The sequence below is a fragment of the Giraffa tippelskirchi genome, chromosome 4 (assembly GCF_054371585.1).
Source record: "Giraffa tippelskirchi isolate mGirTip1 chromosome 4, T2T-mGirTip1v1.2.pri, whole genome shotgun sequence".
Taxonomy (NCBI): Eukaryota; Metazoa; Chordata; class Mammalia; order Artiodactyla; family Giraffidae; genus Giraffa; species Giraffa tippelskirchi.
Window position 1 is genome coordinate 18591963 of NC_137278.1, and position 24833 is coordinate 18616795.

Below are 24833 nucleotides of genomic sequence, written 5' to 3' on the forward strand. Positions count from 1 at the left end.
GAGTAAGAAAAAAGAAGAGACTCTTTAGCTTTAGCATGGTACTCAGGGCTAGAGGACAGAAGCTGGCAATGGCAGAAAAGTGAAAAAAGTGAAGGTGAAGTTGCTTCAGTCATGTCTGACTCTTTGTGACCCCATGAACCGTACATAGCCTGCCAGGCTCCTCTGTCCATGGGATTTGCCAGACAAGGATACTGGGGTGGGTTGTCATTTCCTTCTCCAGGGGATCTTCCTGATCCAGGGATTGAGCTCGGGGCTCTGGCACTGCAGGCAGACTCTTTACCGTCTGAGCCACCAGGAAGGAGACAGTGAGAAGTGTCTGTGGCTGCTGTTTAGGCCCCAAGAGACCTGGGGACCGGGGAGCAGGAAGATGGTGGGAGTGGATGAGGGGCTGGGGCTAAGTAGAGGTCCTGATGGCCTCCATGTTGCTAAATCCTCATCTTCCTTGACGTCCTGGCAGCACATGACCTGGTTGACCATGGTTTCCTCCTTGGTTCCATTTTCCTCCTCCCTCAGGGACCACCCCTCAGGCCCCCTGTCCTGTCTTCTCTGCAGAATCCTCTCCCTCTCTTTGTTGGAGGCTCCAGGATCCAGTGTTGGTCCTGTTCTTTCCTCCCCATGGCCGTGGTGATTCACCCCATCTCCAGGCTCTCAACACCATCTCCATGCTGACGGTTCCCAGATCTCTTTTCAACCCAGACGTCTCCCCACGACACCAGACTCATATCCAACCATCTCCTGATACATCTACTTGGGTCTCCAATAAAAGCCTTGAAATGAACATGTTCAAAATGCAACTCCTGACCTCCCCCAGACCGCCTCTGCCTGCAGTCTTCCCCATCTCAGCGATGGCTGAGCATTCTTCTCAGTTTTTGGCTGCAAACTTTGTAGTCCTTGACTGTTTTTTCTTTTTTCTCACACCTCATATCAGGTTTTTAGGAAATCTTGTTGGTTTTACCTCCAGAATAGATCCAGCATTTGACCATTTCTCACCACTCTACCCCACCACCCTAAGCCAAGCAACTGTTTTCTTTGGTCTGGTCTCCCTGCTCCCAGATCTGTCCCCTACCACCCAACAGCCAGTTTCATCACTTTAAAACAACAAAGGCAAAGAACACGTGCCTTTGTTGTTGTTCAGTTGCTCAGTTGTGTCCGACTCTTTGCAACCCACAGACGGTAGCACACCAGGCTTCCCTGTCTTCCACCATCCCCCAGAGCCTACTCAAACTCATGTCCATTGAGTCACATGCCTGCCATCCTCCAACCCTTTCAATGCTTCCCCACCTCACTCAGTAAAACTCAAGTCTGCACAAAGGCCCATAAGGCCCGCAGTGTTCCCTGTCCCCATCTCCCCTGTCCTTCGGCACCCCAGCCCTTCAGTGCGGGGTTACTAAACACACCAGGTGTCCCCAACTTCTGCGGTGCCGTGCCTCTGCCTGGACCACCCCTCCCCACCTCCTGAAGGCCTTACCTCCTTCAAGTCTTCAAATGGATCCCACCCTCTGCTCCCAGCTGCCGCCTCTACTTTCCCTCCCACATAGCTTTCTAACCTATCAGTACAATTAATCAATTTTGTTATGGCCTGGTACCCCCAAGTCGGATGCTGGAAGAAGACAGGGAATGTTGTCCCCTGTGTTCACTGCAGGTATCCCCAGCACCTAGAGCAGTGCCTGGCATAGAGGCCAGTCTCTCAATAAATACTTGTGGAAGGAAGGGCAGACCCTGGAGAAGGGAGCTTCCACTAGGAAAGGACAGCTGGGACCAGGAGTAGGCAGGGGTGGAAATGCACAGAAGCTGGCCGGGGAGAGGAGTGACAGAGGAGTGATGCGGCTTGGGGGTGCTGGGAGGGGCGGCAGTGTTGGGGGGCAAGAATGCAGGGTGGCCAGGGACGTCCAGATGCGGTTCCCAGAGGGCTAAAGAGGTGGGCAGCGAGGCTGGTGGGGGCGTCCAGAGTGGGGGGGGCACAGAAGAGGGGGAGGGACAGGCATTTGGGATGGGCGGCTGGGGTGATGCTGGGGCGACCACTCGGTGGACACCCACCCTACCCTGGATGCCCGGGGGCGGGGCGGGGAGGCGGGAGATAAGCGCCTGTTAGGAGGTCGCGGCAGTTTTGCGGCGACTGTCACGTAGCGAACAATCTAAAGTGGATGAACGCGGTGGGGGCGGGGTTCTAAAGCCGAACAATTTCGGGCGGCGGGGTGTGGGGGGCGGTGCGGGTAAGGCGAGGAGGGACACCTCTGCGATTCCTCGGGTAAAAGGTAGAGGAGCCTCGTAAGGAAGGGGGACGCGCTCGGAGACGTGACAGGGGCGAGAGGGTGCAGCGTCCCCGCTCCACCGGCTCCAGGCCGGGAGATGCCCGAAGCGGCCGAGCAGCGGACCGCGGGGCGCCGTGAGGATGCAGCCGCCGGGTGGGGAGGGGAGTCTCCATCACTGGAGCGGCGGTAGGCTAGGAAGAGCGCCCAGAGCCCCAGGAAGGCGGCGCCGGGACCCGGCCCGTCCGGCGGGTGCGGCGGCCGAGCACGGTGACCGCGGGGCACAGCGGGGACGCAGCGCCCGTCCTCCCACGCCGCGGGCGCGCCAGGGACCGCCGAGCGGCTGCAAATGCGCGCCCGCGGGCCTCGCGGCTTGGCCGGAGTCTGGCCGGAGCTGGGCCCTGGAGCGCCGGGCGCGCCGCGTGGACGCGGCCACGCGGAGCGGCCGGCCCCCGCCCCGCCCCGCTAGGGCCCGTCGGCCCCACCCTGCGGCCCGGCCCGCCGACCAATCAGACCGCGGTGCCCCCTAGGCCCCTCCCCGTGCCGGCGCTGCCAGCCAATGGGAGGCCGAGGCGGGGCGCCCTGTGCGCGCTGCCCGTGCCCGGCCGGCTCCGAGCGAGAAAAGCCGACCCAACCCGTCGGGGCCGCCGCTCCGGACCCGCCGCCGCCGCCGCCGCCGCCGCCGCCGCCTCCTCCCCCCCGGATCGGGTGTACTGTCCCAACCCGAAAGTCCAGTTCTGCGGCCCGGCAGCGGCGAGCGAGCGCGATGACACAGGAGTACGACAAGTGAGTGAGGGCGCCGGCGTCCGCGAGGCCGGCCGTGCTGCCGGGGCCGCTGCTGCCCGCCCGCCCGGCCGGCCGGCCGCACCTGCCGGGAGGCCGGGCGGGGGGCGCGGGACCGGGCGGCGGGAGAGGGCGCGCGGCTCGCCTTCCGCGGCCTCCGCTTCTCCGCACCCCCGCCCTGCCTTTGTTCCTCCAACACCCCCCCGCCTCAGGGGGAGACCCCTGCCTTGAGGGGTGCGGGCCTGCGATCCGGAGTGGATCCCTCCCACCCCGCCCGCAGCTTCGGGGTCCTGGTCTGGGGTGGGTGGGGAGGCACCCCTCGGGCGCGCCCCGATTCTTCTCTCCGGGCGAGGGGGGCGCGGAGGCCTCGCGTCCCACCCCAGCCCCCCAACCCGGGCGGCTTTGCTCTTTGGGACGCGCTCCGCGGCTGCAAAAGGGGAGGCTTCTCAGGTAATCAAGTCTCTCGTCGCTCAACCGTGTCGTTCGGCCGCCTGCTAGAACCTCGGAACCGAGAGATCTAGGGAAAAGTTGAAGTGCTCGGGTGTCCTGGCATTTTCTTTTTCTTTCCCCTGGCTGACTGTGTGAGTGAGAAAATTGCTGTAGGAGTTCTTTTGCCGCTTGCATCATTGGTGGTAATTACAGATTGCTGTAATTAAAAATGCTCAGAAATATCAAGAAGGATGAGACTTTGAAATCAGGGTGGTAAACTAGGAAGCTTTGTACTTACTAATAATGCTTTCTGGAGCTCGTGATTGAAGAAATGTTTTCATAAACTGTAAGGCGGTAATGTAAGCCGTTAACATTAGGAGACACCGGGCGAGGGACGCTTCTGTATCTCCTTTGCAGCTTTTCTGTAAATATAAAATAGTTAAGAAAAAAATGCAGGTAAGTCGCACCCAACCAATTAGTTATATTTGAGATCAGTGAATCCAGGGCACAGCAGTACTTCTCCCAGTTTTGTAATTATTTGCTGAGAATCATTTTGTGTAAGGGTGCTCTTTTTCTGCTGGAGAAGTTTAGATAGTATTATGTATGGAACAGCTTAAGTGGAATAACTTAAATTGACCTTGTGTTGTACAGTATGCAGATAAATTATTGCTTGAAAATGTACAATTCAAGGAGAGGGCAGTGATGAGCCTTTAGGGACTGTCATGAGGAAGTAGACTAAAAAAGGCAGCTGGTTTCGTGTTTATTTCTTGACTTATAGTTTAGATAAGGCATATTTCCAGAGCTAAAATTTTGGCCTGAGGCACAGTTTGGAAATAGTTTAAGACACCTTCAGGGTGATCACACACAAAATCATTTGCAAAGAAATATTTATTTTCTGTTGCTTGTGCAGATTTGGGGTGGGAGTGGGAGAAGAAGGGAAGCTGAAGAACTAGCGTGAGGGGAACTGAATGAGCCAAGTGCTGTCATAGTCTTCTGTAAGTAGCTATTACACTATTAATATTACAGCTTAGCAAGACCCCAGAGAGTCATCCTGGGGTACCACTGGCTCAGCAGCTCTTATTCTCTCCTCCTGGTGGCACAAGGAATGCCCTTTTGTATATTCTTAATTTTTTTTAAAATTTGAGATTTGTAGGAAGTCTTCATTTTTAAACCAACCATGCACTTTGAACAACCCATTGTGTTTGTTTTGGGTTAAAATAGTATACCACCTTCAAGATTTCTTTTCCTACCAAATGTGCACTCCTTGAAATAAGATTTAATTTTGACTGAGGATGAATTAAGTTGTTGGATTCCCTCCCCCCCCCCCCCCCCCCCCGCTCCTTTTTCAGAATCTCTGTTTTTAAAGGGCTTAGGTGACTGCCAAACCCTAACCTTGTTGATTACTTGAGAAGATAATCAGTCTTTCTACATTCACTTTTAGAGTAGGTAGGTCACCTTTGGGCAATTTACATATTTCATTTGTGTGTTGCAAATTTGCTTGTTAGAATGGTGATAATTAGGAGTAGTTCTGAATATTTAAACTCTTTTTTTTCCCCAAAGAAAAAAAGTGCTTGATTTTGCTGGAGGTAGTTTTCCACTTTTTTCTTTTTATTGACTTACTAAACAGAGCCAACTGAACAGTTATTGAGGCTGTTTACATTTCAGGTTTTTGGAATCAGTCATGTTTGCTTTACTCTTTTAAGTTAAATCTTCTATAAGACTCTACTAAAGTTCTCCGTTGATGTTCTGGATTTTTCCCACCAAACTACAGCATTAATGTGAAGCAGTTCTTGCCCCGTGTGAAAAACCAGGAAAGATTTTTGAGGACAGACTCCCCAACCTATTTCCTTAAAAAAAAAGTCTTTTTGTCCAGCGGCTTCATTTATTATTGTAGATTCTTAAGTGTTTATCTCTAAGATAAACAGTGAACTCCCATACCAGAAAATTGTGTCTCCTTATTGGTTTACAGTCCCCTTTGGCCACATTCCATGCTCAATCTGCTGGTAATCAGTAGAATATTCTAACTTTCTCATATACCCCCGAGGATTAAACCAAGTTATCCTTTCTTCCTTCCATCCCCCTCTTCTCTCCCCCTTGTTGGTAGTTTGAGGCATGGCATCACCGGGAGAAAGAGGGAACTAGCAGTATAGCAGCTTGAGGATGGAACTGGACGTACTGTTGAAGAGGGGACAGTCCTGAGTGCCTGTGTTTGAGGAGAGTGTTCTCCTTGGCCTTGCTTTGTCCTTGTGTTTGTTTATATAAAGCGTTTGAATAGCTTCACGTTTTCTTGGAGTGAGTTTTTGACTTTTGGTTTTAGTGGGTTTTTTGTGTGTCAGTTAGTGTGTCCTGGGCTCCATGTGAAGGTTAACTGCAGGTTCCCTGGCTGTCTAAATACTGTACATCTTTCTGGGTGACCTATTGGGCTACATTTAAGTGGGTTGTCTTCTGATCATGTCTTAACTTACTTTACTAATGATGAAATGATGAAAAAGTGGACTCTTTTATTGCAATATCAAGAATTGGCTGTTTGCTTTTTCAAAACTTAGCTTATGATGATTTGCAGTAGAAGTCTTCTTCTGTGATATATATATACACACACATATATATGTTGTTTTTTTCTTTTCTTTTTAAAAAAATCTCTCCCAAGCAAACGGCCAGTGTTGGTTCTTCAGAATGAAGCACTTTATTCACAGCGGCGTTCCTATACTAGTGAGGACGAAGCCTGGAAGTCTTTCCTGGAAAACCCGCTCACTGCAGCAACCAAAGCGATGATGAGTATCAATGGCGATGAGGACAGTGCCGCCGCTCTGGGCTTGCTCTATGACTACTACAAGGTGGGTTTGCTTGCTCTTCAGAGCCCCGTAACTGCTGTCCAAGGTGCACCTGATCCAGCAGCATATAAAACAGTAATTTGCTGGTAGACTGTAATGCAAGGTGCTTCTGTAGTGACTATAAATAGTTTAATGAGTGCTTTGACGTACTGTGGTTCAAAGCTGAAAATCTACAACCACAGAATCAAAAGGATGTTTCTAAAATGTATGAAGTAGCCAACTGTTCTGGCTCTATCTGAAAGGTGAAGCTACCGCGAAAGAATTCGCTGTGTCTTAGTAAGGTTGATCATTTCTTCAGGGTAGCTCGTGGTGCCATCAGGGGTGGACAGGGGCTTCCCTTCGCCTGTGCGCTAACCCTTTCTTCCTAGGTAGTCAGTGTGGTTTCCTTCCCTGTAAATGGCATTGAAGGGCATCTGATTTGATTTGATTGTGAGATTTCATTAAAAAAAAAACCACCTCATATTTTCTAGACTTTGTAGTTTAAGGTTCAGGATGTGTTTTATTGTCTGTTCCTCAAGGTTTGGATTAGTTTTAATTCAGTGCAGTCTGTCCTCTGCCTGAAGCTTCACCTGCTGTTTGTGTCTGGATTGACTGCCCCTGGTCTGTGTCGTCATCATTATCCCAGTGATACTAGGTACCACCTACTGATTACCTATACTGTGCTAGACATGTTACCAGAATGCATGTTGTTTCTGATCCCTCCAGGAACCCTGCAAGATCTGTGCCATTATCCCCATTTTGCGGGTGATAAAAAATAAGGTTCTCAGGTCACATGACTAGTATGTGCAGCCAGGACTTCGGGTTGTGCCAGGCCCTCTCTTCCGTATGCCATGCTGCCTCCTGCAGGCAGGGCTTTGCTTGCTGTGTTCACTCTGGCATTCTTTTTAACCAATAACCCACATGCAGGGATGGCTATATATTACAGTTTATTTTCACCATCCTTTTGTCTTTAAAACTTCCACACCTATAGAAAACTTAAAATAACAAGATAGCTAACTCTCAGATACTTTCACCCAGATTCACCAGTTTCCAGCTCTTTGTTACGTTCTGACACTGTATTCTTTTCGGAATACAAGAAATGCAGAGGGTAAAAAGCAAAGAAGATAGCTTAATTATCAAAATTGGGTGGGGAGGGGGAACCTAAACCAAAGCTCTGTTTTCTGAGGTAAGGCCATGTGTCCAGCTTGTTGTGTTTGAGGGAATGAGGTAAGGTTTTTTTTCCCCCTTAGATACGAGTGGAAACTTGCATAGTAACCAAGGATGCTAGAAGAAGCCTTGCCTGGGAAGTGTAGCCACAAAGGGTTCCTTTGAAGTAGAACTTATATATCTGTTCTTCTTGTGGCTTGTTTTATTGACTCAGTATAGAAACTGTAAGTTCCTAAGTATTAATTATGAAGTTTGAAGTTAGATATTTTTAACTGAAACTTTTGAGAATGGGAGGAAACCATCAAGTTTAGTGCCAGAAAAACCTGTGTAATAACACTAGTTGCAGTGATTGTATGTGTGTGTGTTTTAAATAAAGGGTCCTGAAAGTATTATACATCTTAGGAGGAGATGAATCCTCATGCCTGCCCATCAAGGGTGGCAGTCTTAGTAGTACTATATGTCAGCCTTCTTGCAACAGCTGTGGGGTTATTTATTTTCTTTTTTTAAATCAACTGACTTACTTGTTTCAATTCTTTGGATGTACCCCTCAGTCATTTTTCCATAATAACCTTGATAAAACTTAAAAAACACGTTGTTACTACCAGAAACAGTAATTCATTCTGTCTTCAAGGATAAAATAAGAATGTAGGAATAGAGTTTCTACTTTTACATTGAAAACTAGTTTCAAACGTCTTAGTGTTTTTGGAGTGTGTATTGCAGATAAGTCTCAGTTGGGTTGATGTCTGCGGGACACCCACTAATGTTGGCCTGCTCTCACCTGCGCAGAGAAGCAGACTCGAAAAAGGAACAGACCCAACAGAGTCCGCTTTGTCCTTTGAGTGACAGACATTGTGAATCCCAGCGTCTCTGACGAAATGCATCATTTGGAGCCACCGTTTGGATCTTGGAATGAACTGTTAATGTGGCTGATGCCTTTGATTTTGCATTTGATCCAAAAGGAAGGGTAGCAGAGAAGAGCAGGGGGAACGCTGAAAGAGCCTGGTTGTCTTTTCAGTAGCTTCTTCTCTGTCATGTTACATAGATTAATGGGTAAAATCCGACTAGAGGTATTTCTCTTAAGAGATGAAACCCACATTCCATGACAAAGTAAATTTGTGATGTTCTGAGTTTCTTTGGCAACTGAATAGAAGCTGGTTTTTGCATATCAACTCAGTGACCAGATTGTGGACTCCTTGAGAGCAGACACTGTCTTATTCATTGTGCGTCCTTGGAACCTGGGGTTCGGTAGGCAGTCCATAGTCACCTGAAGGGTTGCACTTACTGAAAAGTAGGGACTGTGTCTCTACTTCGGGAGTGAGAACTAAACTGTGGTCCTATTTGTTGATATCTCAGGTTCCGCGAGAGAGAAGGTCATCAGCAGCAAAGGCAGATGTTGAGCACCCCGAGCCGGACCATAGCAAAAGGTAAGGTTTAAGACAGAGCGTGGAACAGTACGCTACAAATTCCTGGTTTCTGTGAAAGTTAAAGCAAAAGCTTGTTTAAGTGAACAGGAACTAGAGGAAGACATAGGTAAGCTGGACTCTTTATGTCTGAACACAGATTTCATTACTGATCTGCCCCTTACTCTGATTCTGTTACTGAGAAATCACCAGTTTCTGTAGGAGAAATTCTCTTTTCTCGAAAACAAAAACAATAACTTTCTCCTCATCCAAAGTGATTTTTTTTTTTTTTTATTAGCAACATGACTGCACTGTTTGCTTATTTGTCTTTTAGGTTCTCTTAAGAACAGTGTGGCTTAAGGCAATGGCAGGGGTCCATTTAAAAAAAGTATCACCAATGACCTGAAATAACTACCCATGTGAAACTTAATAGAGTATGTTCAGCTGTATTCCAAATGCCTATGGAGGTTATTTTTGAAATATTTTAAGCTAAAACTTGCAGAAAATTAAGGCTTGACTTTATAGACCTGGGAAAAAAGCTAAATATATCTTTTAAATTGTTCTGAGTTCTATTAGTAATACAAGAATGAAACATTTTTGAAGAAATAATGATCACTTGGAATCCCACTCTGCTGACAGTTTATTTGTTTACTGTTTGGGCAGGCAGGTGCATTTTATGTGGTTGTGGTTGTATTCACAGGTAGGATTTTCTTCTACTTAATATGTTACGTAAGTTTTTTCTACATTGCTGTTTTAGTCTTCATAATTTGGAAAAGGGCTTATAGCTTTTATTTTTTACTTTTTGTTATAGGCACTTTCAAACATAACAAAAGTAGAGAAGTAGCATAAGCCAGTAGGTAGTCAGCTTCAACCGTTATCAGCTTAATTCCTGCTGTTTGATCCTTGTTGCTGTTGTTGTTGTTCAGCCCCTAAGTCATGTCTGACTCTTGTGACCCCACGCTCTGCAGCACACCAGACTCCCCTGTCCTTCACTGTCTCCCGGAGTTTGCTCAAATTCATGTCCATTGAGTCAGTGACGCTATTTAACCATTTCATCCTCTTTCGCCCCCTTCTCCTTCCCTCAATCTTTCCCAGCATCAGTGTCTTTTCCAGTGAGTTGGCACTTTGCATCAGGTGGTCAAAGTATTGGAGCTTCAGTTTCAGCATCAGTTCTTCCAATGAATATTTAGAGTTGATTTCCTTTAGGATCGACTGGTAACTGTTTGATCTACACTTCCCTTTCTCCAACTTTCTAATTAGTTAATATTTAAATTTTATTTGTTTTTGCTGGAGTATTTTATATCAAACCCTAGCTATCTTCAGTATCAGGGCTGTATCTGATTTTTGCTGTTACAAAGCCTTAATGAACAACTTTCTACATAGCTTTTTCTTTTTTCTCTTTTTTCTCTAAAGAAATTTCTTTAAAATAGTCATGGGAGTGAATTTATGGTTTTAAGTTTGAATATTTTATCAATCTTGAAATCTGCCAAATTACCAAATTGTTTTTTTCCTTGTAAGTATCAGCCTGTATGATTTGAGGGAACTTTGAAAATTTATGAATTTTACCCTAAACTAAATATCATCTTATACTACTGCCCAGGGTATTTGTTGAGCCAAAAGTAACTCTATGTTGATGTATATGATGGTTCAATATAATCATGGGGTAGGGGGTGGGGGTAGTGAAAGCGAAAGTATTATTCGCTCAGTCCATGTCCGACTCTTTGTGACCCCATGGACTGTAGCCCACCAGACTCCTCTGTCCATGGAATTCTCCAGGCCAGAATACTGGAGTGGGTAGCCATTCCCTTCTCCAGCGGATCTTCCCCACCCAGGGATCGAACCCAGGTCTCCCACACTGTGGGCGGATTCTTTACAAGTGCTGAGCCATCCCGGAAGCCCCCAGGAAAAGTGACGGCTGTGGGCCCCCATGTGCCGGGCATCACTGCGCCCTTTTCAATGTACTCTCCTCTCATCCTCATCACAGCCTTGTGAGGATAGGTACCATCGTTATCCTCATTTATAGATGAGCATGTAGTTACTAAGAGATCTTGAATTGACCTTGTCTGACTCTGGCATCTGTACTTTAACCACCAGCCTATACTGCTCCAATTAATCACATGTGTAGCTTCAGACTGCTAGTAAAATATGACAGTTTTATGGGGGTATTGGAAATAAAATATAGTAGAGGAAAGCTCTGAGTTCTCAGCATTCCAAATGAGGTTTTACTCAGTGCTTTGACCTGTAACTGTAGAGGGCTTTTTCCTTTCTCTTGTGATGGGTTATCATGCCATTGCCTATTCATTGGTTTCTACCAAGTGTGTTATTATTGCCCAGGACCCAACAGCCCAGTGCCATGCGGAAAATTAAAATTGTCCAGGAATTGTATCAGCTCTGAGTTTGAAAACACGCTTCTCTCTCCTTTAAGAAACATACCAAATGTGACAGAGCAGCCCCTCATCTCTGCTGGCGAAAACAGAGTGCAGGTGCTGAAGAACGTGCCGTTCAACATCGTCCTTCCCCACGGCAACCAGCTGGGCATCGACAAGAGAGGCCACCTGACAGCCCCTGACACCACGGTCACCGTCTCCATCGCGGCGATGCCCACCCACTCCATCAAGACGGAAAGCCAGCCCCACGGCTTCGCTGTGGGCATCCCCCCAGCGGTGTATCACCCTGAGCCCACAGAGCGTGTGGTGGTTTTCGACCGGAACCTGAACGCTGACCAGTTCGGCTCCGGCGCTCAACCCCCAAATGCGCAAAGGCGCACTCCAGACTCTACCTTCTCGGAGACCTTCAAGGAAGGCGTTCAGGAGGTACAGGAAGCGCAAGCATCTTCCTAAGACGCTGCGTGTTTGTTTAAGTATTGGGTTCCACCTCTTCCTTGTTATGTAAGCTTGAAACTCAGCCTGAAGTGAGTGGATTGGGAACAAAAGAGGTTTCTCTTTTTTATTTTTTTTTTAAGAGAAAAGGTCCACGGGTATAATTTGTAAACTAAACCTATAAAACCAGAAATTATTATCAAGGGCACATGGCTAATCTTACCAGCAGCTAAGTTAACAATTATGATTTCAACCAAGCGCTTTGCTGGAGAGTAAGAAGGAAAGCCACATACATAATCTTCCACAGACAACAGACACAGCCTCACAGTCTGTTTTCAGCTTTGGTCTTCAACCAAAACAAGCTCCCCACAACCGGTCTTAGTATAAAAGGAGTTATCATGTATTTGCCTGGTATTTCTCGGTTGGCAGTATTGTCGGGGAGCAGGTAGATCTCGATGAAAAATGCACCGTGTGACATTTACCCATCACTTCCAATACTTCCGAGGGTTTCGGGGTGATGAACCTGTCACTCAGGTCAAAGTGAGGGACTGAGGACGTTTGGAACTGTGTTTAATGACTCATGTGGGGACGGAGAGTCCCTCCCTGCTTACAGAGTGAATAGAACAGTAGCCTGTCCTGAGAAAGCGCCCCTCTCCAGCCAGCCACGGTGCCAACCTGATACTGTTGTCTGAACCTGGTGCAGTGGCGGAGCTGACTCGTAAGGGTCATGAGATCTGGGGTGCAGACCCCAGAGTTTGGGCAGAAGTGGGATGTGTGGGAAAGGTGGGAGAAGAGAGACGGAAGCGCTTTGTGGGAGCACCTACATAGATTGTCTTACTTTGATCAAGTGGCGTATAAAATGGACATTTTTTTTCTTTCTAATTTTCTCTTTAAATTTTTTGTAGAGTTAAAATTTTTGTCTTAGACAAGTTTTAAAAGAGCACTGGGTTGCCTTAAGCCACAGACTCTGATGCTGTACCCGACGTCGGTCTTCAGTGAGCCTGATCACCAGTTATTTCCTCGTGGCTTATTACATTGGTATTTCAGGTTTTCTTCCCCTCGGATCTCAGTCTGCGGATGCCTGGCATGAATTCAGAGGACTATGTTTTTGACAGTGTTTCTGGGTAATAGTTGTCTTTCAATTTGATTTTTAACTTTCAACTTGTGCGACTTAACTTCCTTTGTGTTAATTTGATCTTGAAAAATCAGAGGTGGCTTTTGGCGGCTTTCAGCTGTGCCTTCCTGCAGTTAGTGTGGTGACATCTTTGCTGGAGGACATTTGCTTTGTTTTGGCGCATTCAGTTCTGATCTCTGAACTGTGTTTCTCGTTTCTCTGATTCTTGGTGTTGGTGCTTTTCCTTCCCTTTGGTTTCTTTATGTGATGTAGTGGAGTGGAATCTCAGAGAAGACATGAAAGGATGAAATCAGATCTGAGGTCCCTTCTGTTTCCAAAAGTATATAATCCTGTGAGAATTTAGGAATAGCATCAAGTGGATAAAGGCTTTTGTATTTTTATTAGTCTCACTAATTGTAAGTCAACTGTTTACTGGGCTGACAACCTCTTTTATGTATCACAGAATTGCATCTCACTCTGCAAATATGAATATTTTCAACATTTTATATAAACATCTTCGGGTTTTTTTAGGAGTCCAGGATTTCATTTTGTAATTTCGTTTTATGTATTTTTATGTGAACTGTATTTTAAAATAAAAGTTTTATTTAAAAGTCTGGGATTTTACAGAAATCTGTAAGGCACACCTGCCTCAAGGTCCAGAAATCACAAACTCTGGTCCCTTCAGGACCTGAGATGCAGGGGTCAGCAGGCTTTTTCTTTGAAGGATCAGATAACAAATATCTCAGGCAACGTGGGCCATACGGCCTCTGTCGAAACTGCCCAGCTCTGCCCAGCTCTGGGCTGTAGCGTAGAAGCAGTCGTAATACAGAATCAAAGGGCATGGCCACATTCCAGTAAAACTTTATTTATAAAGATAGGGGTAATGTGCCAGCCCCCGGCCTGACAAGATTATTAAACAACTTCAGAGGGATATATAGGTGGGGCTAGAAGATAATAGAAAATGTGGAGGACCATGGAGTACCATCCGAGGACATTTAAATTATAGGTAAAAACAACAAAAAAGTACTACGTGGGCCAAGTCAGATTTCGTCAGAGGCCTGCCAGCCTCCTGTTTGCAACCCTTGCCGGGTAAGCACCGGGCTGGCAGCATGTCCTGTGAGATCTCCTTCCAGAGTGCTTGTCACTCATTCGTAGCTTTAGTATCCTTAGCCTCCAAACCTCTAGTTTGTTAACATGGCTTCATAGGTTCTCGAGAGGTGGTCTGTAGTCCCACATCTGGGAGGATCTCTGGGCTGCTGGAGGTGATTTGGGGAAGAGCAGCGAATGCTGGTGGTGACGTGATGCTGTCAGTTGGGATGTTTCACATGCTGTGCTCATGCATCCACACTGCAGCATCTCACGTCTGAGCTCAGGCATAGGGGAAGCTTCCAAGGGGTGGATTAGAGGTGTGTGACTTTTATTGTATTCTAGGAACAACTTTGAATACACCCTGGAAGCCTCCAAATCGCTCCGACAGAAGCCGGGAGACAGCACCATGACGTACCTGAACAAAGGCCAGTTCTACCCCGTCACGCTGAAGGAAGTGAGCGGCAACGAGGGCGTCCACCACCCCATCAGCAAAGTCCGCGTGAGTCCTGCTCTGGGCCGGTTGGAGCTCATTACTGCCAGGTCTGAGGCGGATCTAAATTAAGATCCCCATGGTTGAGACTCCGTGCTCCCACTACAGGGGGATTGGGATCCATCCCTGCTTGGGGATGGGGAACAAGGATCCTGCATGCTGCACAGGGTGGCCAAAAAATTAAACAAATTCTAAAAATAATGAAGTTACATTTTCATTTCAAAATAATTTAATTTCATTTCAAAAAATTTCATCTTCAAAATAATGAAATTTTTTAATTAAAAAAAATTTTTTTTTACTTTAAACTTTTTATTTTGTATTAGGGTATAGCCAAATAAAAATGTTGTGGTGAAAACAAAACAATGTTGTAGTAGTTTCAGGTGAACAGTGAAGGGACTCAGCCATACATATACGCATGTATCCATTCTTCCCCAAAACCCCCTCCCATCCAGGCTGACACATAACACTGAGCAGAATTCCAGTAGGGCTTCGTTGGTTTTCCATTTTAAATATAGCAGTGTGTACATGACCTTCTCAAACTCCCTAACTATCCGTTCCCCCTTCCACCCCGGCACCCGGAAGTTCGTTTTCTAAGTCTGTGAGTCTCTTTCTGTTTTGTAAGTTCATTTGTATCATAAAATTGCCATCTCAATTCACTGCAAAATCAAAAAACTAGGTTTTCCGAAAGATGCTCAGCCCGTAGTGTCTTTACCTGGGAACATTTCTTCTCTCCCAGAGCGTGATCATGGTGGTTTTTGCTGAGGACAAGAGCAGAGAAGACCAGCTGAGGCATTGGAAATACTGGCACTCGCGGCAGCACACAGCAAAACAAAGGTGTATTGACATAGGTAAGGAGCCCCGGAGCCGGCCTCCATTCCCAGAGGTGTATTGACTTAGGTAAGGCGCCCCGGAGCTCGCTTCCATTCCCAGAGGCACTCGCATCCAGATTTTTCTAAATCCAGTTATTTTTGGCAGTGATCAGCTTCCTGCCGAACGCATTTGAATTTTTCTGCCAGCCACTGCTCCGTTCCAAACCCTGTTCTTGGCCTCCTGGAATCGGTGCTCTTAATGTTATTTCCTTCATGAGGACAGGTGCCCCATGCAGAGGCTTCCCACGTGATGCCAGGGCCCGGAGCTGCGGAGCCTGGCTCACAGAAGAGCGTCTTGCTTTCCAGCCTACAGATTTTTTTTGAAGGATGATGTCTTCTTTAAGACATTATGAATTTTTTGGAGATAATTGTAAGGTGGAGGAAAAGAATCAACAAGTAAAAGAAAATACTGCTGTCGTGTAGTAACACATACTGTCTTCCCTAGTTGCATGCTGAACTGCATTGCAAGTCTCTTCTGTCTGTAAATACACCCAAAGATTCATCATCGCTCGCAGTTCAGCAGCAGACCCATGCATGTCGTGTTTTGTCAAGTAGCTTAGTGAAAACCCTGTTCTTGATGTGAGTGTGACCTTCATGTGAAACCACTGTCTAGGTCACAACAGCTCTTAATCTTTGAGTTACTTCTTTTCTTTGCCTTTGGTAGTGTTCATGTTCTCTTTCAGAAGTATAAAAAGAATTGAGTTCCAGTCTTCATTCTCTGGACTAGTTCTGTGGCCTTGGGACAGTTATTTAAACTTTTTAGACCTAAATGTCTTAATTTTGACATAATGGGATAAAATTAAATACATCTAAGCTTGCCTCTGTGAAAAAGATTCTGTGATTCTTTTTCTACCATCTTTGAATTTCTTTCAACCCAACAAAATATTAATTTAAATTATCCAGCAATGATTATATGAAAAGCCGAACCTTACAGTGAACTGCTGTAATCTCACATTGGAAACTGGAAATCATGACTTCTCTCTCTCATCCCTCACGCAGCTGACTATAAAGAAAGCTTCAACACCATCAGCAACATTGAGGAGATCGCTTATAATGCCATTTCTTTCACTTGGGACATTAACGATGAAGCAAAGGTAGGTGACCAGCTCTTGGAGGAGTGAGAGGGGCTTAGTGATTTGACAGCTGTTTCTTTTTTTTTTGCACGGTTTTTCTCGTTTTCACTCCTTTGCTACAGAGGAGGGAGAACAGGTGGGGCTAGGAAGGCAGGTCACAGCCGTGGTCCTGAGGGGCTCGGAGCAGGACGGGACTCCGGGAGAATAAACAGCCCCTCTCCTTGGCCTGTCCCTACGTCCTGTTCCTTAGCTGGGTCTCACTTTCTGCCTTTTCATTAGTGCACATTTTCTGGAAGCACAGCGTCTTCCCAGATGTTCTAAAACTGTCCCTCTCTCTTTTCTGTTCTTTCTTCCTCCCCAAAATACAGTCTTGGTATACACTCTGTGTCCCGGGTAGCAGGGCCCTGGTGGGGCCGGCAGCCACCATCCAGCCTCAGTTTGGACTCCTTAGTCTGGGCGTTGCTTCCTGCTTTGTGAAGTGGAGTTAATCCGTTTCTGCTCCCTCCTCCAGGCACGTTGTAAGGGTTGTCGGAACAGGGCCGTGAAGCTGAGGGAGTTTCTACAGGGTGTCATCAGCAGGTTCCATCTCATGTTGATGCCTTGTGAAGGCAACTCGGTCAGTTACGGTTCTTCTCTCTTGGGCTTTGACAAGTGAAGAACTGCCTCCAATTCAGATGGTCATTTGGAAGTTTAGTACCTTTTAAGAAAAACTAAGTATATTTTAAAGTCATTCCTGCCCTTCCCACAGCCTTCTTTTCTTCTAGTATAAAATATAAAATACTTTCTGACGTTGGGAAAGATTGAAGGTAGGAGGAGAAGGGGACGACAGAGGATGAGATGGTTAGATGGCATCACGAACTCGATGGACGTAAGTTTGGGCAAGCTTTGGGAGATGGTGATGGACAGGGAAGCCTGATGTGCTGCAGTCCATGGGGTTGCAAAGTGTCGGACGTGACTGAGCAACTGAACTGAACAGTGTTCCACTATTTCTTTTTGTTGCATTAAAGTTTGGGAGCTCAGGTAACACAGTAGAAACATATGAATTTGAAGTTGTTAAAGTAAGACTGATCTTAATATTTGTGGCAGTAGTAGGAATACTTTTCTCTATCAAGGTCCACATTCAAAGATATCCTCACCTTCCCGTCCTTTCTCAACTTCTCTTTTATTTTTTCAACAAGAAGTTTAGCAGTTGCGGAGTAAGGCACTACATTAAGTGCTAAATATCGTAGAGTTTAATTTTTCCCGCCCGATTGCTTGTAAAAAATCCTCTGACTGGATTCTTGAGAACCGTGTTGAGTTTGTACTATAATTGCTTTCCTTTCTTATTGTCTAAAGCAAAAGTGTGTCTTAAGAGTGCAGGATATAGTCAGTGGGGCCCCCCAGTCTGTTAGGAAGCTTAAGTACTTGTAGTTGTCCCGAGGTTTTCCTGCTGACCACCTCCAGCCTGTGCAAACGTCTTTAGGCTGCTTATCCCAGAGTTTGGAACAAACGCGGCAGAGAAGCTAGTAGAAGGAAAAGTGAACTTTCCCCTTTATATAGTTGTTGCAGTTATTCTGAAATGCGATGCCATAGTAGGGCTCGGTGTGCAAGCAGCCTATGAGCAGAGTGGACCCTGTGCCCCTGCCCACCCGCCCCTGGGTGCTTCTGTCCTTGCACCAGGGAAGTCCGTCCTGATCACCATGAGGGGCTGTGGTAAAATTGTGGAGGAGCTAATCAAGCACCCCTAAGTCCTGAACTCACTTTTCTGACTTATCTGTGATCTCGGGTTGGTCCCTTGATTCACCGGCTCAGTTTCCCGCCTGTTCCCCTTGGAGAAGGAAAACCTCACGGTGGCCAACTCTGTTGGGGTGTCGTCAGGACTCAGCAGGCGCTTGTCGGGGTGTGTGGAGACCTCGGTGGAAAGGCCTGTGCGTGGGCAGGGCGGCTTGCTTGTTCGCTGTGTCACTCTTCAGAGTGGGAGTAATGAAAGCCCAGCTGACGGGTGGGGATAATGGCTGGTTTCATTCTGACGGCCTTCAGCATGTTTGTGTTCAAGAGAAATACTGTCGGAGGCGTGTCCCTAAGTCATCTTAATAGCGCTGTTAATTGACGTAGATAAATTCAGTTTTATTTCCCCTTCCAGACCCCCGTGCTGACTTGATTTTTTTCAGCCTTTGCCAGCTCCTGGATGGCACTGGTGTCATTTCTTAATGAGGCTGCTGCCTTTTGAAGCGGTATCAGGCATCAGTTCCAAGCGTTTGTTGGAATGAAGTCTGTAGATGTTTTGCTTCCCCTGGCCAAGTTGATGTTTTCTGTCTTTACACTTAAAAGTAATGCTTGCGCCAGGGTAACTAGCGTGAACAGATGCACACGCAGAATCCTGTACAGGTGGCTTTTTTTGAACTTCAGTTTCTGAAATCATCCCACTTTCTTGTTCTGATTTAGGATGCGTTTGTTGATTCTTAATTCCAGTTCATTCTCCCCGACAAACATAGGGTTTCTTGGAGACATGTGGCATTCCTTTCTCCTTCCACTTTTTTAAAAAAAGATCCCTAACATATACCCTTTTTGCCACGCCAGGAGGAGTAAGACCAGGGTGCTAGCCCAGGGTCAACATGAGCATCTTCTCTGTAGATTCCACTGCTCTTCAGGGGTGAATGTTTTTAGGACTCATCCAGTTTAATCTTGAGCACCTTGGCTTAGGTTCTAGTTTGGGGAAAGCCCTGTCTAAGTTAGACTCATCTTCTCCTGTCCCTGTCCACACTCCGCTTACCAGCATTACCATGGAAATGCAAAGAAATTATGAAATTTATATTAAAAAAAATATTAGACTTCAAAGCATCAGGAGAAAAGGAAGTTGCTTGGAAAAGCAGAAATGTCTTAGAAGCAAACCCCCGTGGCAGCCCTGGTCTCTCCCGTGTCTATACCCAGTTTGTTCATTTTTCTGTACTCCACGCAAAATTAGGTCTGTTTGGGTAGCCATGCATCTTCTCAAGAGTCAGGAGTACCCAGACAAATTAAAGTTCGTCTGGCATTCACACTTCATTGAGAAATGACTTCATCAGATTTCTTCCTTCCTGATATATGACTGAGATCATACGCTTGAGGTGATTTTGGTAGGGAGAAGCAGTTCCCTGCAAAACATTAAAATAGGGTGCTCTGGTGGAGTTTAGAATTTGTCAGGAAGGAGGGCACTGGTCCCTGGAGGATTAGGAGATTGCCACGGGGGTCTGGGAGGAGACATAAAGAAAGGTGGGAGGAAGATAAACACAGACTTGGGCTCTGTAAAGATTTCATCCAAAGCCAGCTATGCCCCTTGCCCCCCAGTTGCAAGAATTCGTAACTTTATCCTCCAAATATCCAGCCACCTGCTGTGCCCATGGCCCAGTGCTCCATCCTGGCTGAAAACACTGGTGTTGTAGTTCAGGTGTATTGCGGGTTAAATGGGCTTTTGTGGCCTGAGATCCTAAATATAGCATCATGTTTCTAAGGAAATGAAACTTCACCAATGAACTTTGGAGACACAGATAACTTATTGGCTGGGGTTATCTGTTCTGCACCAGTTTCCGTGTTTCCAGTCAAGTGAGTCGTTCGGGATAGCCTTCACATCCTGGAACAAGGTTTAATTTTTTGCTTGGACTATAGATCTAAGAGTTTACAAGAGCATTGAGATTTGGATAGTGATATGAAGTAAGGGCCTCTCAAAGCCTGAAGATTTAAAATAAATAGAGGAAAAAAGAAGTTAGGGGGAGAGAATTAACTTGTCTGAACATCAGTTTTAGGCCCGGCACCGTGCTGAGGGGCCTTCCCTGTGTTGGCACCTAGCGGGCAGTGCCACCTGCCCAGTACCCAGGAAAAGGCGTTCAGTCCTCCAGGTAGGAAGACATTTGCTGCTTGTCATCCAGGTGAGATCACCCAGGGAGGCAGGCATCTCCACCTTGAAATGGACAGGAAGTGATCCTGCCAGGGGGAGACATCTAAAAGTGTCAGCCCTAATTATTAATGGAAAGGCATTATGGATTCACTAATACAGATTGCCTTGGTAAGTAGAGCACTTTTGCTACAAGGAAACAGTTTATACTGATTGTTGGATGAGTGGTGTCTGCCTCCAGAGGAGTGGAAATTATAAACCAAAAATCCCCCGTATGGAATCAAGTGACACAGGACAGCCAGTTCTGAGGGAGCCTGGCGTCCAGTGAAGCCCCGCTCGCGGGAAAGGGTCATGCTGGTGGGACAAGACATACTTGGTTATAGTTAACTGTACAGTGTAGGAAGTGGGAAGGAAAGCAGGGGCCGCTGCAAACAGAGCTCAGGGTTGCTTTGATTGTCTGTATGTGCTCTGAGCTCCTGGGTATGGAGCATACCTTTTAAAGATGTGATGAAACTCCAGGGAGGTGGAATATCTCACGTGTTTTTTTCCAGAGGTGACTTCTAAATCCTTACTGCCAGGTGGGTTGGGGTGCAGCTGCTGATCCCACAGTTTCATCTTCTAAACACTAACTGTGAAGAGTTTGCCATCAGACACGCGCTCAGCTCCTGCTGGAGTGAGCACCGTCAGAGGAGGAGTAGGTGTGGAGTCCGGGTTTCTTTCCTGGATTTTGCCTTCATGGCTGAAAACCACCCGAAGACTCAGAAGAGTCTGTCCTCTGGGCCGTGCTTCCTGATGTCTTCATCGGACACGCAGGAGGAGGCGCTCGGGGTCGGGTGGGAGGAGGGCTCTCGCGGGCGGATGGAGCTGCGCCTTCCTCTCCTCGTGGCAGGATCTCATCTCCGGGAGGGGGGTGGTCAGAGCCCGTTTCTACACGCCATTCGTCTCTTCCTGGTTCGGTTCCCTTGCCCGGCTCACCTTCAGGGCAGGGCCGGGGCCCGCAGAGAAGAGACAGGACCAGATGAGAGCATCCTCTCCCTTGTGGGAGAGCGCTCTGTGCTTTGAACTCTAACGTGCCGGCTCTCAGGAGAAACGCCAAGGCGTTCTGCCGGGTTGTCCGGGTTGTCCTTCGCATGTGTTCTGTGTCACCAAGAGGCTCGTGTTACAAAGTAAAGAGGATTAGAGGAGAACACAGAGCCCACCAGCCAGGAGCCCCTAGAGCCTGGGTTGGGCTGGGGCACAGCCGTTTTTCCCTTTGTTCCCTGTCTCAGCAGAGGGCCACGGCGTTCCTGCCGCGGGATGACAGAGAGGTGGACCCGGGCTGGTGACTTGAACTTAAGGCTTTCTGTGTGTGCTTGTGGGATGCAGGTTTATGAGTGTCATAACAGTTTGTTGTTTCGTCTAAGCATAATGTTTGGAATTCATCATGAGAGTAGTCTTTAGTTTGTTTGGACTGAGCCTACTGCTTGCATTTAGAGGGATTCCATCCTGGTGAAGCACCCAGCAAGCGCTCCAGTAAAAGAAGGTGTTGCCACCCTGGTTGCATTAAGCATGGGGCAGGTTTGGTTTGTTTCTCAACTTTAAATTTCCAGTGTGAATGGGAGGGAGGCGGGAGAGGTGAGTCAGACATCTTACTCGCGATTGCAATTAAGTGTAGGCAGGAGATTTCAAACAAAAATGTATCTTCCCTGGCCTAAATACTGGAGGAAGCCAGGAAGCATTGTTACTTTTAAAATGAAGGTAGGAGACTTTCGGAGTCCACCCAGATGTGGGCTGGAGTCTCCGAGTGTCCTGTCCTCAGACACTAGAGGAACTCAAGGGAGCCCAGGGGCTTCTGAACTGACCCTCTTTCTACTCCATGCAGCTGGAAAGTATGTGTTTATTAAAGGGAAGGGAAGGGAAGGGAAGTCGCTCAGCTGTGTCCGACTCTTTGCGACCCCTTGGACCGTAGCCTACCAGGCTCCTCCATCCATGGGATTCTCCAGGCAAGAATACTGGAGTGGTTTGCCATTTCCTTCTCCAGAGGATCTTCCCTACCCAAGGATCAAACCCAGGTCTCCCGCATTGGAGGCAGACGCTTTAACCTCTGAGCCACCAGGGAAGTCCTATTAAAGTGAAAGATAAAAAATGTTGGTGCCAGAAAGTCACTCTCCTCTACAGGGAATGAATAGTCTTTGAGCTGTGGTTTGATCAGAACTGAAAGTGACGAGAAATTTTTCTGAAATGGAAATGTGTGGGGAATGCCTTTCATTAGCTGCTAGGGGATGAATCCTTGACTTTGCAGTTGGAAAGCTGACTCTGAAGGACCGCCCTGGGTCTGACTACGAGGGAGGTTTCTCTTTTTAGAGCGAGGGTTGTTGGGCTTGGGCTGGAAGCGTTTCACGTGTTATCCTAGTGTCTGGGCAGGAGGTCGGTCCCGTGGTGAGACTGAAGGCCCGGTGGGCCTTCCGAACCTGCAGGTAACAAAAGCACACGTTCACTGCCGCACATGCCTGCGGGTGAGGGCCAGGCCGTGATGGTTTTGGTTGGACGAGGGAGACACTTGGCAACTGAAGAAAGCCTCGGTTTGGTAGTGAAACCTGCATCTTGTGAAACGGGTTTGAGGCACTGTGTCAACCCCTGTGAAAAAGTGCTGTCACTTGAACTTGTTTTTCAGTCTTTCTGGAGCGGGGTGGGTCAGAGTTTCCCCCTCCCTCCGCCCTGCCGCGGTCACAGAGCAGTGAGCTCGTCTGTCAAGCTTTCTTCTCTGATGCTTTGTCACCTTAACCCACCTGCTCCTGGGTTCTTCCTGGAAATTCCATCTCGAGTGGTTTTCTGAGTCTGTCATTTCAGCCAGAGAGGGTTGACTCTACCCGGACGTTATTAGTCGTAACTGAATTTAGATGTGGGGACAGTGTAGGACATGGGAGTTTTCTTTTTTTTTTTTTATAAGGCAGGTCTTCTTCATGTGAGACTCCAAATCTGATAGTAAATATAAGTGGACTCTATATTAATTACCCAGTTAGGCACTTTTTCTTTTGCTTTTTGAAAAAAAGTTCCAGCGTCTAATTCGAAATTTTGACTGGAAGTCAGCTTGCCGGCCAAGCCTGCCCTTGTGACCCTCTGCTCCCGGTCCTATACTCTGTACTAGAGATGCCAGCATGTGGTCCGTGTTTGCCTTGCTTCGCACCTGCATCCAGAGCTTCGCATTTCAAACAGTCATTCTGTTTATTTGGGACAACAGGTGCCAAGCCTCTGTATCTGCCAAGTGCCCTTAGGTTCACCAGGCCCTGCTTGTAGGACGTGACAGAGGGAAGATGGCCCGCCGGTGCCTCCAGGAAGCTTCTCTCTCTCTCCTTCTCTTTCTTTGTCTTTGGGACTTCTCCCGGCTCTCTGCAATCTGTTGCAGAGACCAAAGCTGACGTGTGGGTGGCGTGGGAAGGCAGCGCTGTGGCCGCGGTCGGGCTGATGACTAGACCCTTGTGTTGTCTCTGGGGAGACGCCCCATGTTGCTGGCAGAAGATTGCAAGTCAGTGCTTTGCTCTCCCTACACCCCTCCCCTCGCCGCCCAGCCTTCCTGTTCTTTCTCTCCTCTCCTGACGGCCGTCTGATCGTCTGAGAAAGAAAACACACACACACTGGTCACACGTTTGAAGGCTCTTGTTTCATGCCGATGTTAATTCTGTAGTGGGACTTTTTACTCCCCGCATGTCATCGGAATAGTGGGGAGGTGTGACTTTCCTGGGATTAGCCGATGAATCAGTGGTGGAGCTGGACTCTGCGTCTCGGTCTCTGACTCAGCCTCTGATACCTTCTGGGGTGTAATTAATTAATTAGGCCTGCGCATCGGGAATAAGCAGGGGAGCGACTAGGCTCCTGCAGAACTAAGATAATCAGAGTTTGTTTGGTTTGGGTTTTTTTTTTTCCCCCCAGTTGTGGGAGAAGGAATGTTGAAGATTAGGTGTGTGCTGTAGAATACTCAGTAGATGTTCCTGTCTGATTAGACTTGGACCTTGATTCCTTCCTTTAAACCGTTTCCTACTCCATTGGTTTCAGCTGGTGTAACTTCCCTATACACATATTGGAAAAATGGGGATTTTGTTATCTTGAAGTAGTGCTGTTAGATTTGGGGTGAGAATAAACCTATGTTGTTGATCTCACGTTGTAATTTAATTTGTCAGGTTTCTAACTAAGAAAAGCGACTTACAAATATTTTCAAGTGATTTTTTTTTTTGACTGATATGGAAATGAGTTAAATGAAAGCTTGTTATAGGATTCCTACTTTCAACTTAGCAGATCAGTTACATCCCAGGAATGAGATTATGAATATGATCTCTTTGACTAAGTTGAATTTAATACTAGAATGAGTTGAATTTAATAATACAATGAGTTAAAGCAGTAATGACTCCCAGAGGCAGCTGGGATAATAATACCCACAAGGGCTGCCACTGCCTAACGGGCCGAGGCATCAGCTAAGTCTCGTGAGTTACAGGAAGTCACGTGGAAATTGGGCGTAGAGACCCTGTTTGATTTGGAATATAGGAACCTTTGATTTCATGCCTCCTGATCAAAAAAGAACCTTCTGCTCGCAGCCCCTTGAGGGTCACTCTTTCCCCTGTTTTTCTGCTGCAACACACAGTTTTTCCATTAGGAACTTCTTCAGGCTTTCTGTGTTCATTGTGTCGTTGTGATTTCAAGAGCAGATTTGTGCAGGA

At 47.1% G+C, this 24833-nt stretch overlaps 1 protein-coding gene across 7 annotated transcripts in view; it reads left to right on the forward strand.

The window, feature by feature from the left end:
* Window positions 1–2179: 2179 nt before the first annotated feature.
* Window positions 2180–24833, forward strand: part of GRHL1 (grainyhead like transcription factor 1) — a 52282-nt gene continuing 29628 nt past the window's right edge. For 3 of the 7 annotated variants that reach the window (XM_081596466.1, XM_081596468.1, XM_081596469.1), the window contains exons 1-8: window positions 2867–3035; window positions 6109–6295; window positions 8792–8862; window positions 11264–11651; window positions 12705–12781; window positions 14203–14359; window positions 15087–15198; window positions 16219–16313. In XM_081596466.1, the coding sequence (XP_081452592.1) occupies window positions 3016–3035; window positions 6109–6295; window positions 8792–8862; window positions 11264–11651; window positions 12705–12781; window positions 14203–14359; window positions 15087–15198; window positions 16219–16313 (1107 nt within the window). In that variant the 5' untranslated portion in view covers window positions 2867–3015. Of the gene's footprint in view, window positions 2256–2866; window positions 3036–6108; window positions 6296–8791; window positions 8863–11263; window positions 11652–12704; window positions 12782–13777; window positions 13861–14202; window positions 14360–15086; window positions 15199–16218; window positions 16314–24833 lie in introns of those variants that run through there. The other 4 variants (XM_081596470.1, XM_081596472.1, XM_081596465.1 and 1 more) reach the window with 2 other exon arrangements.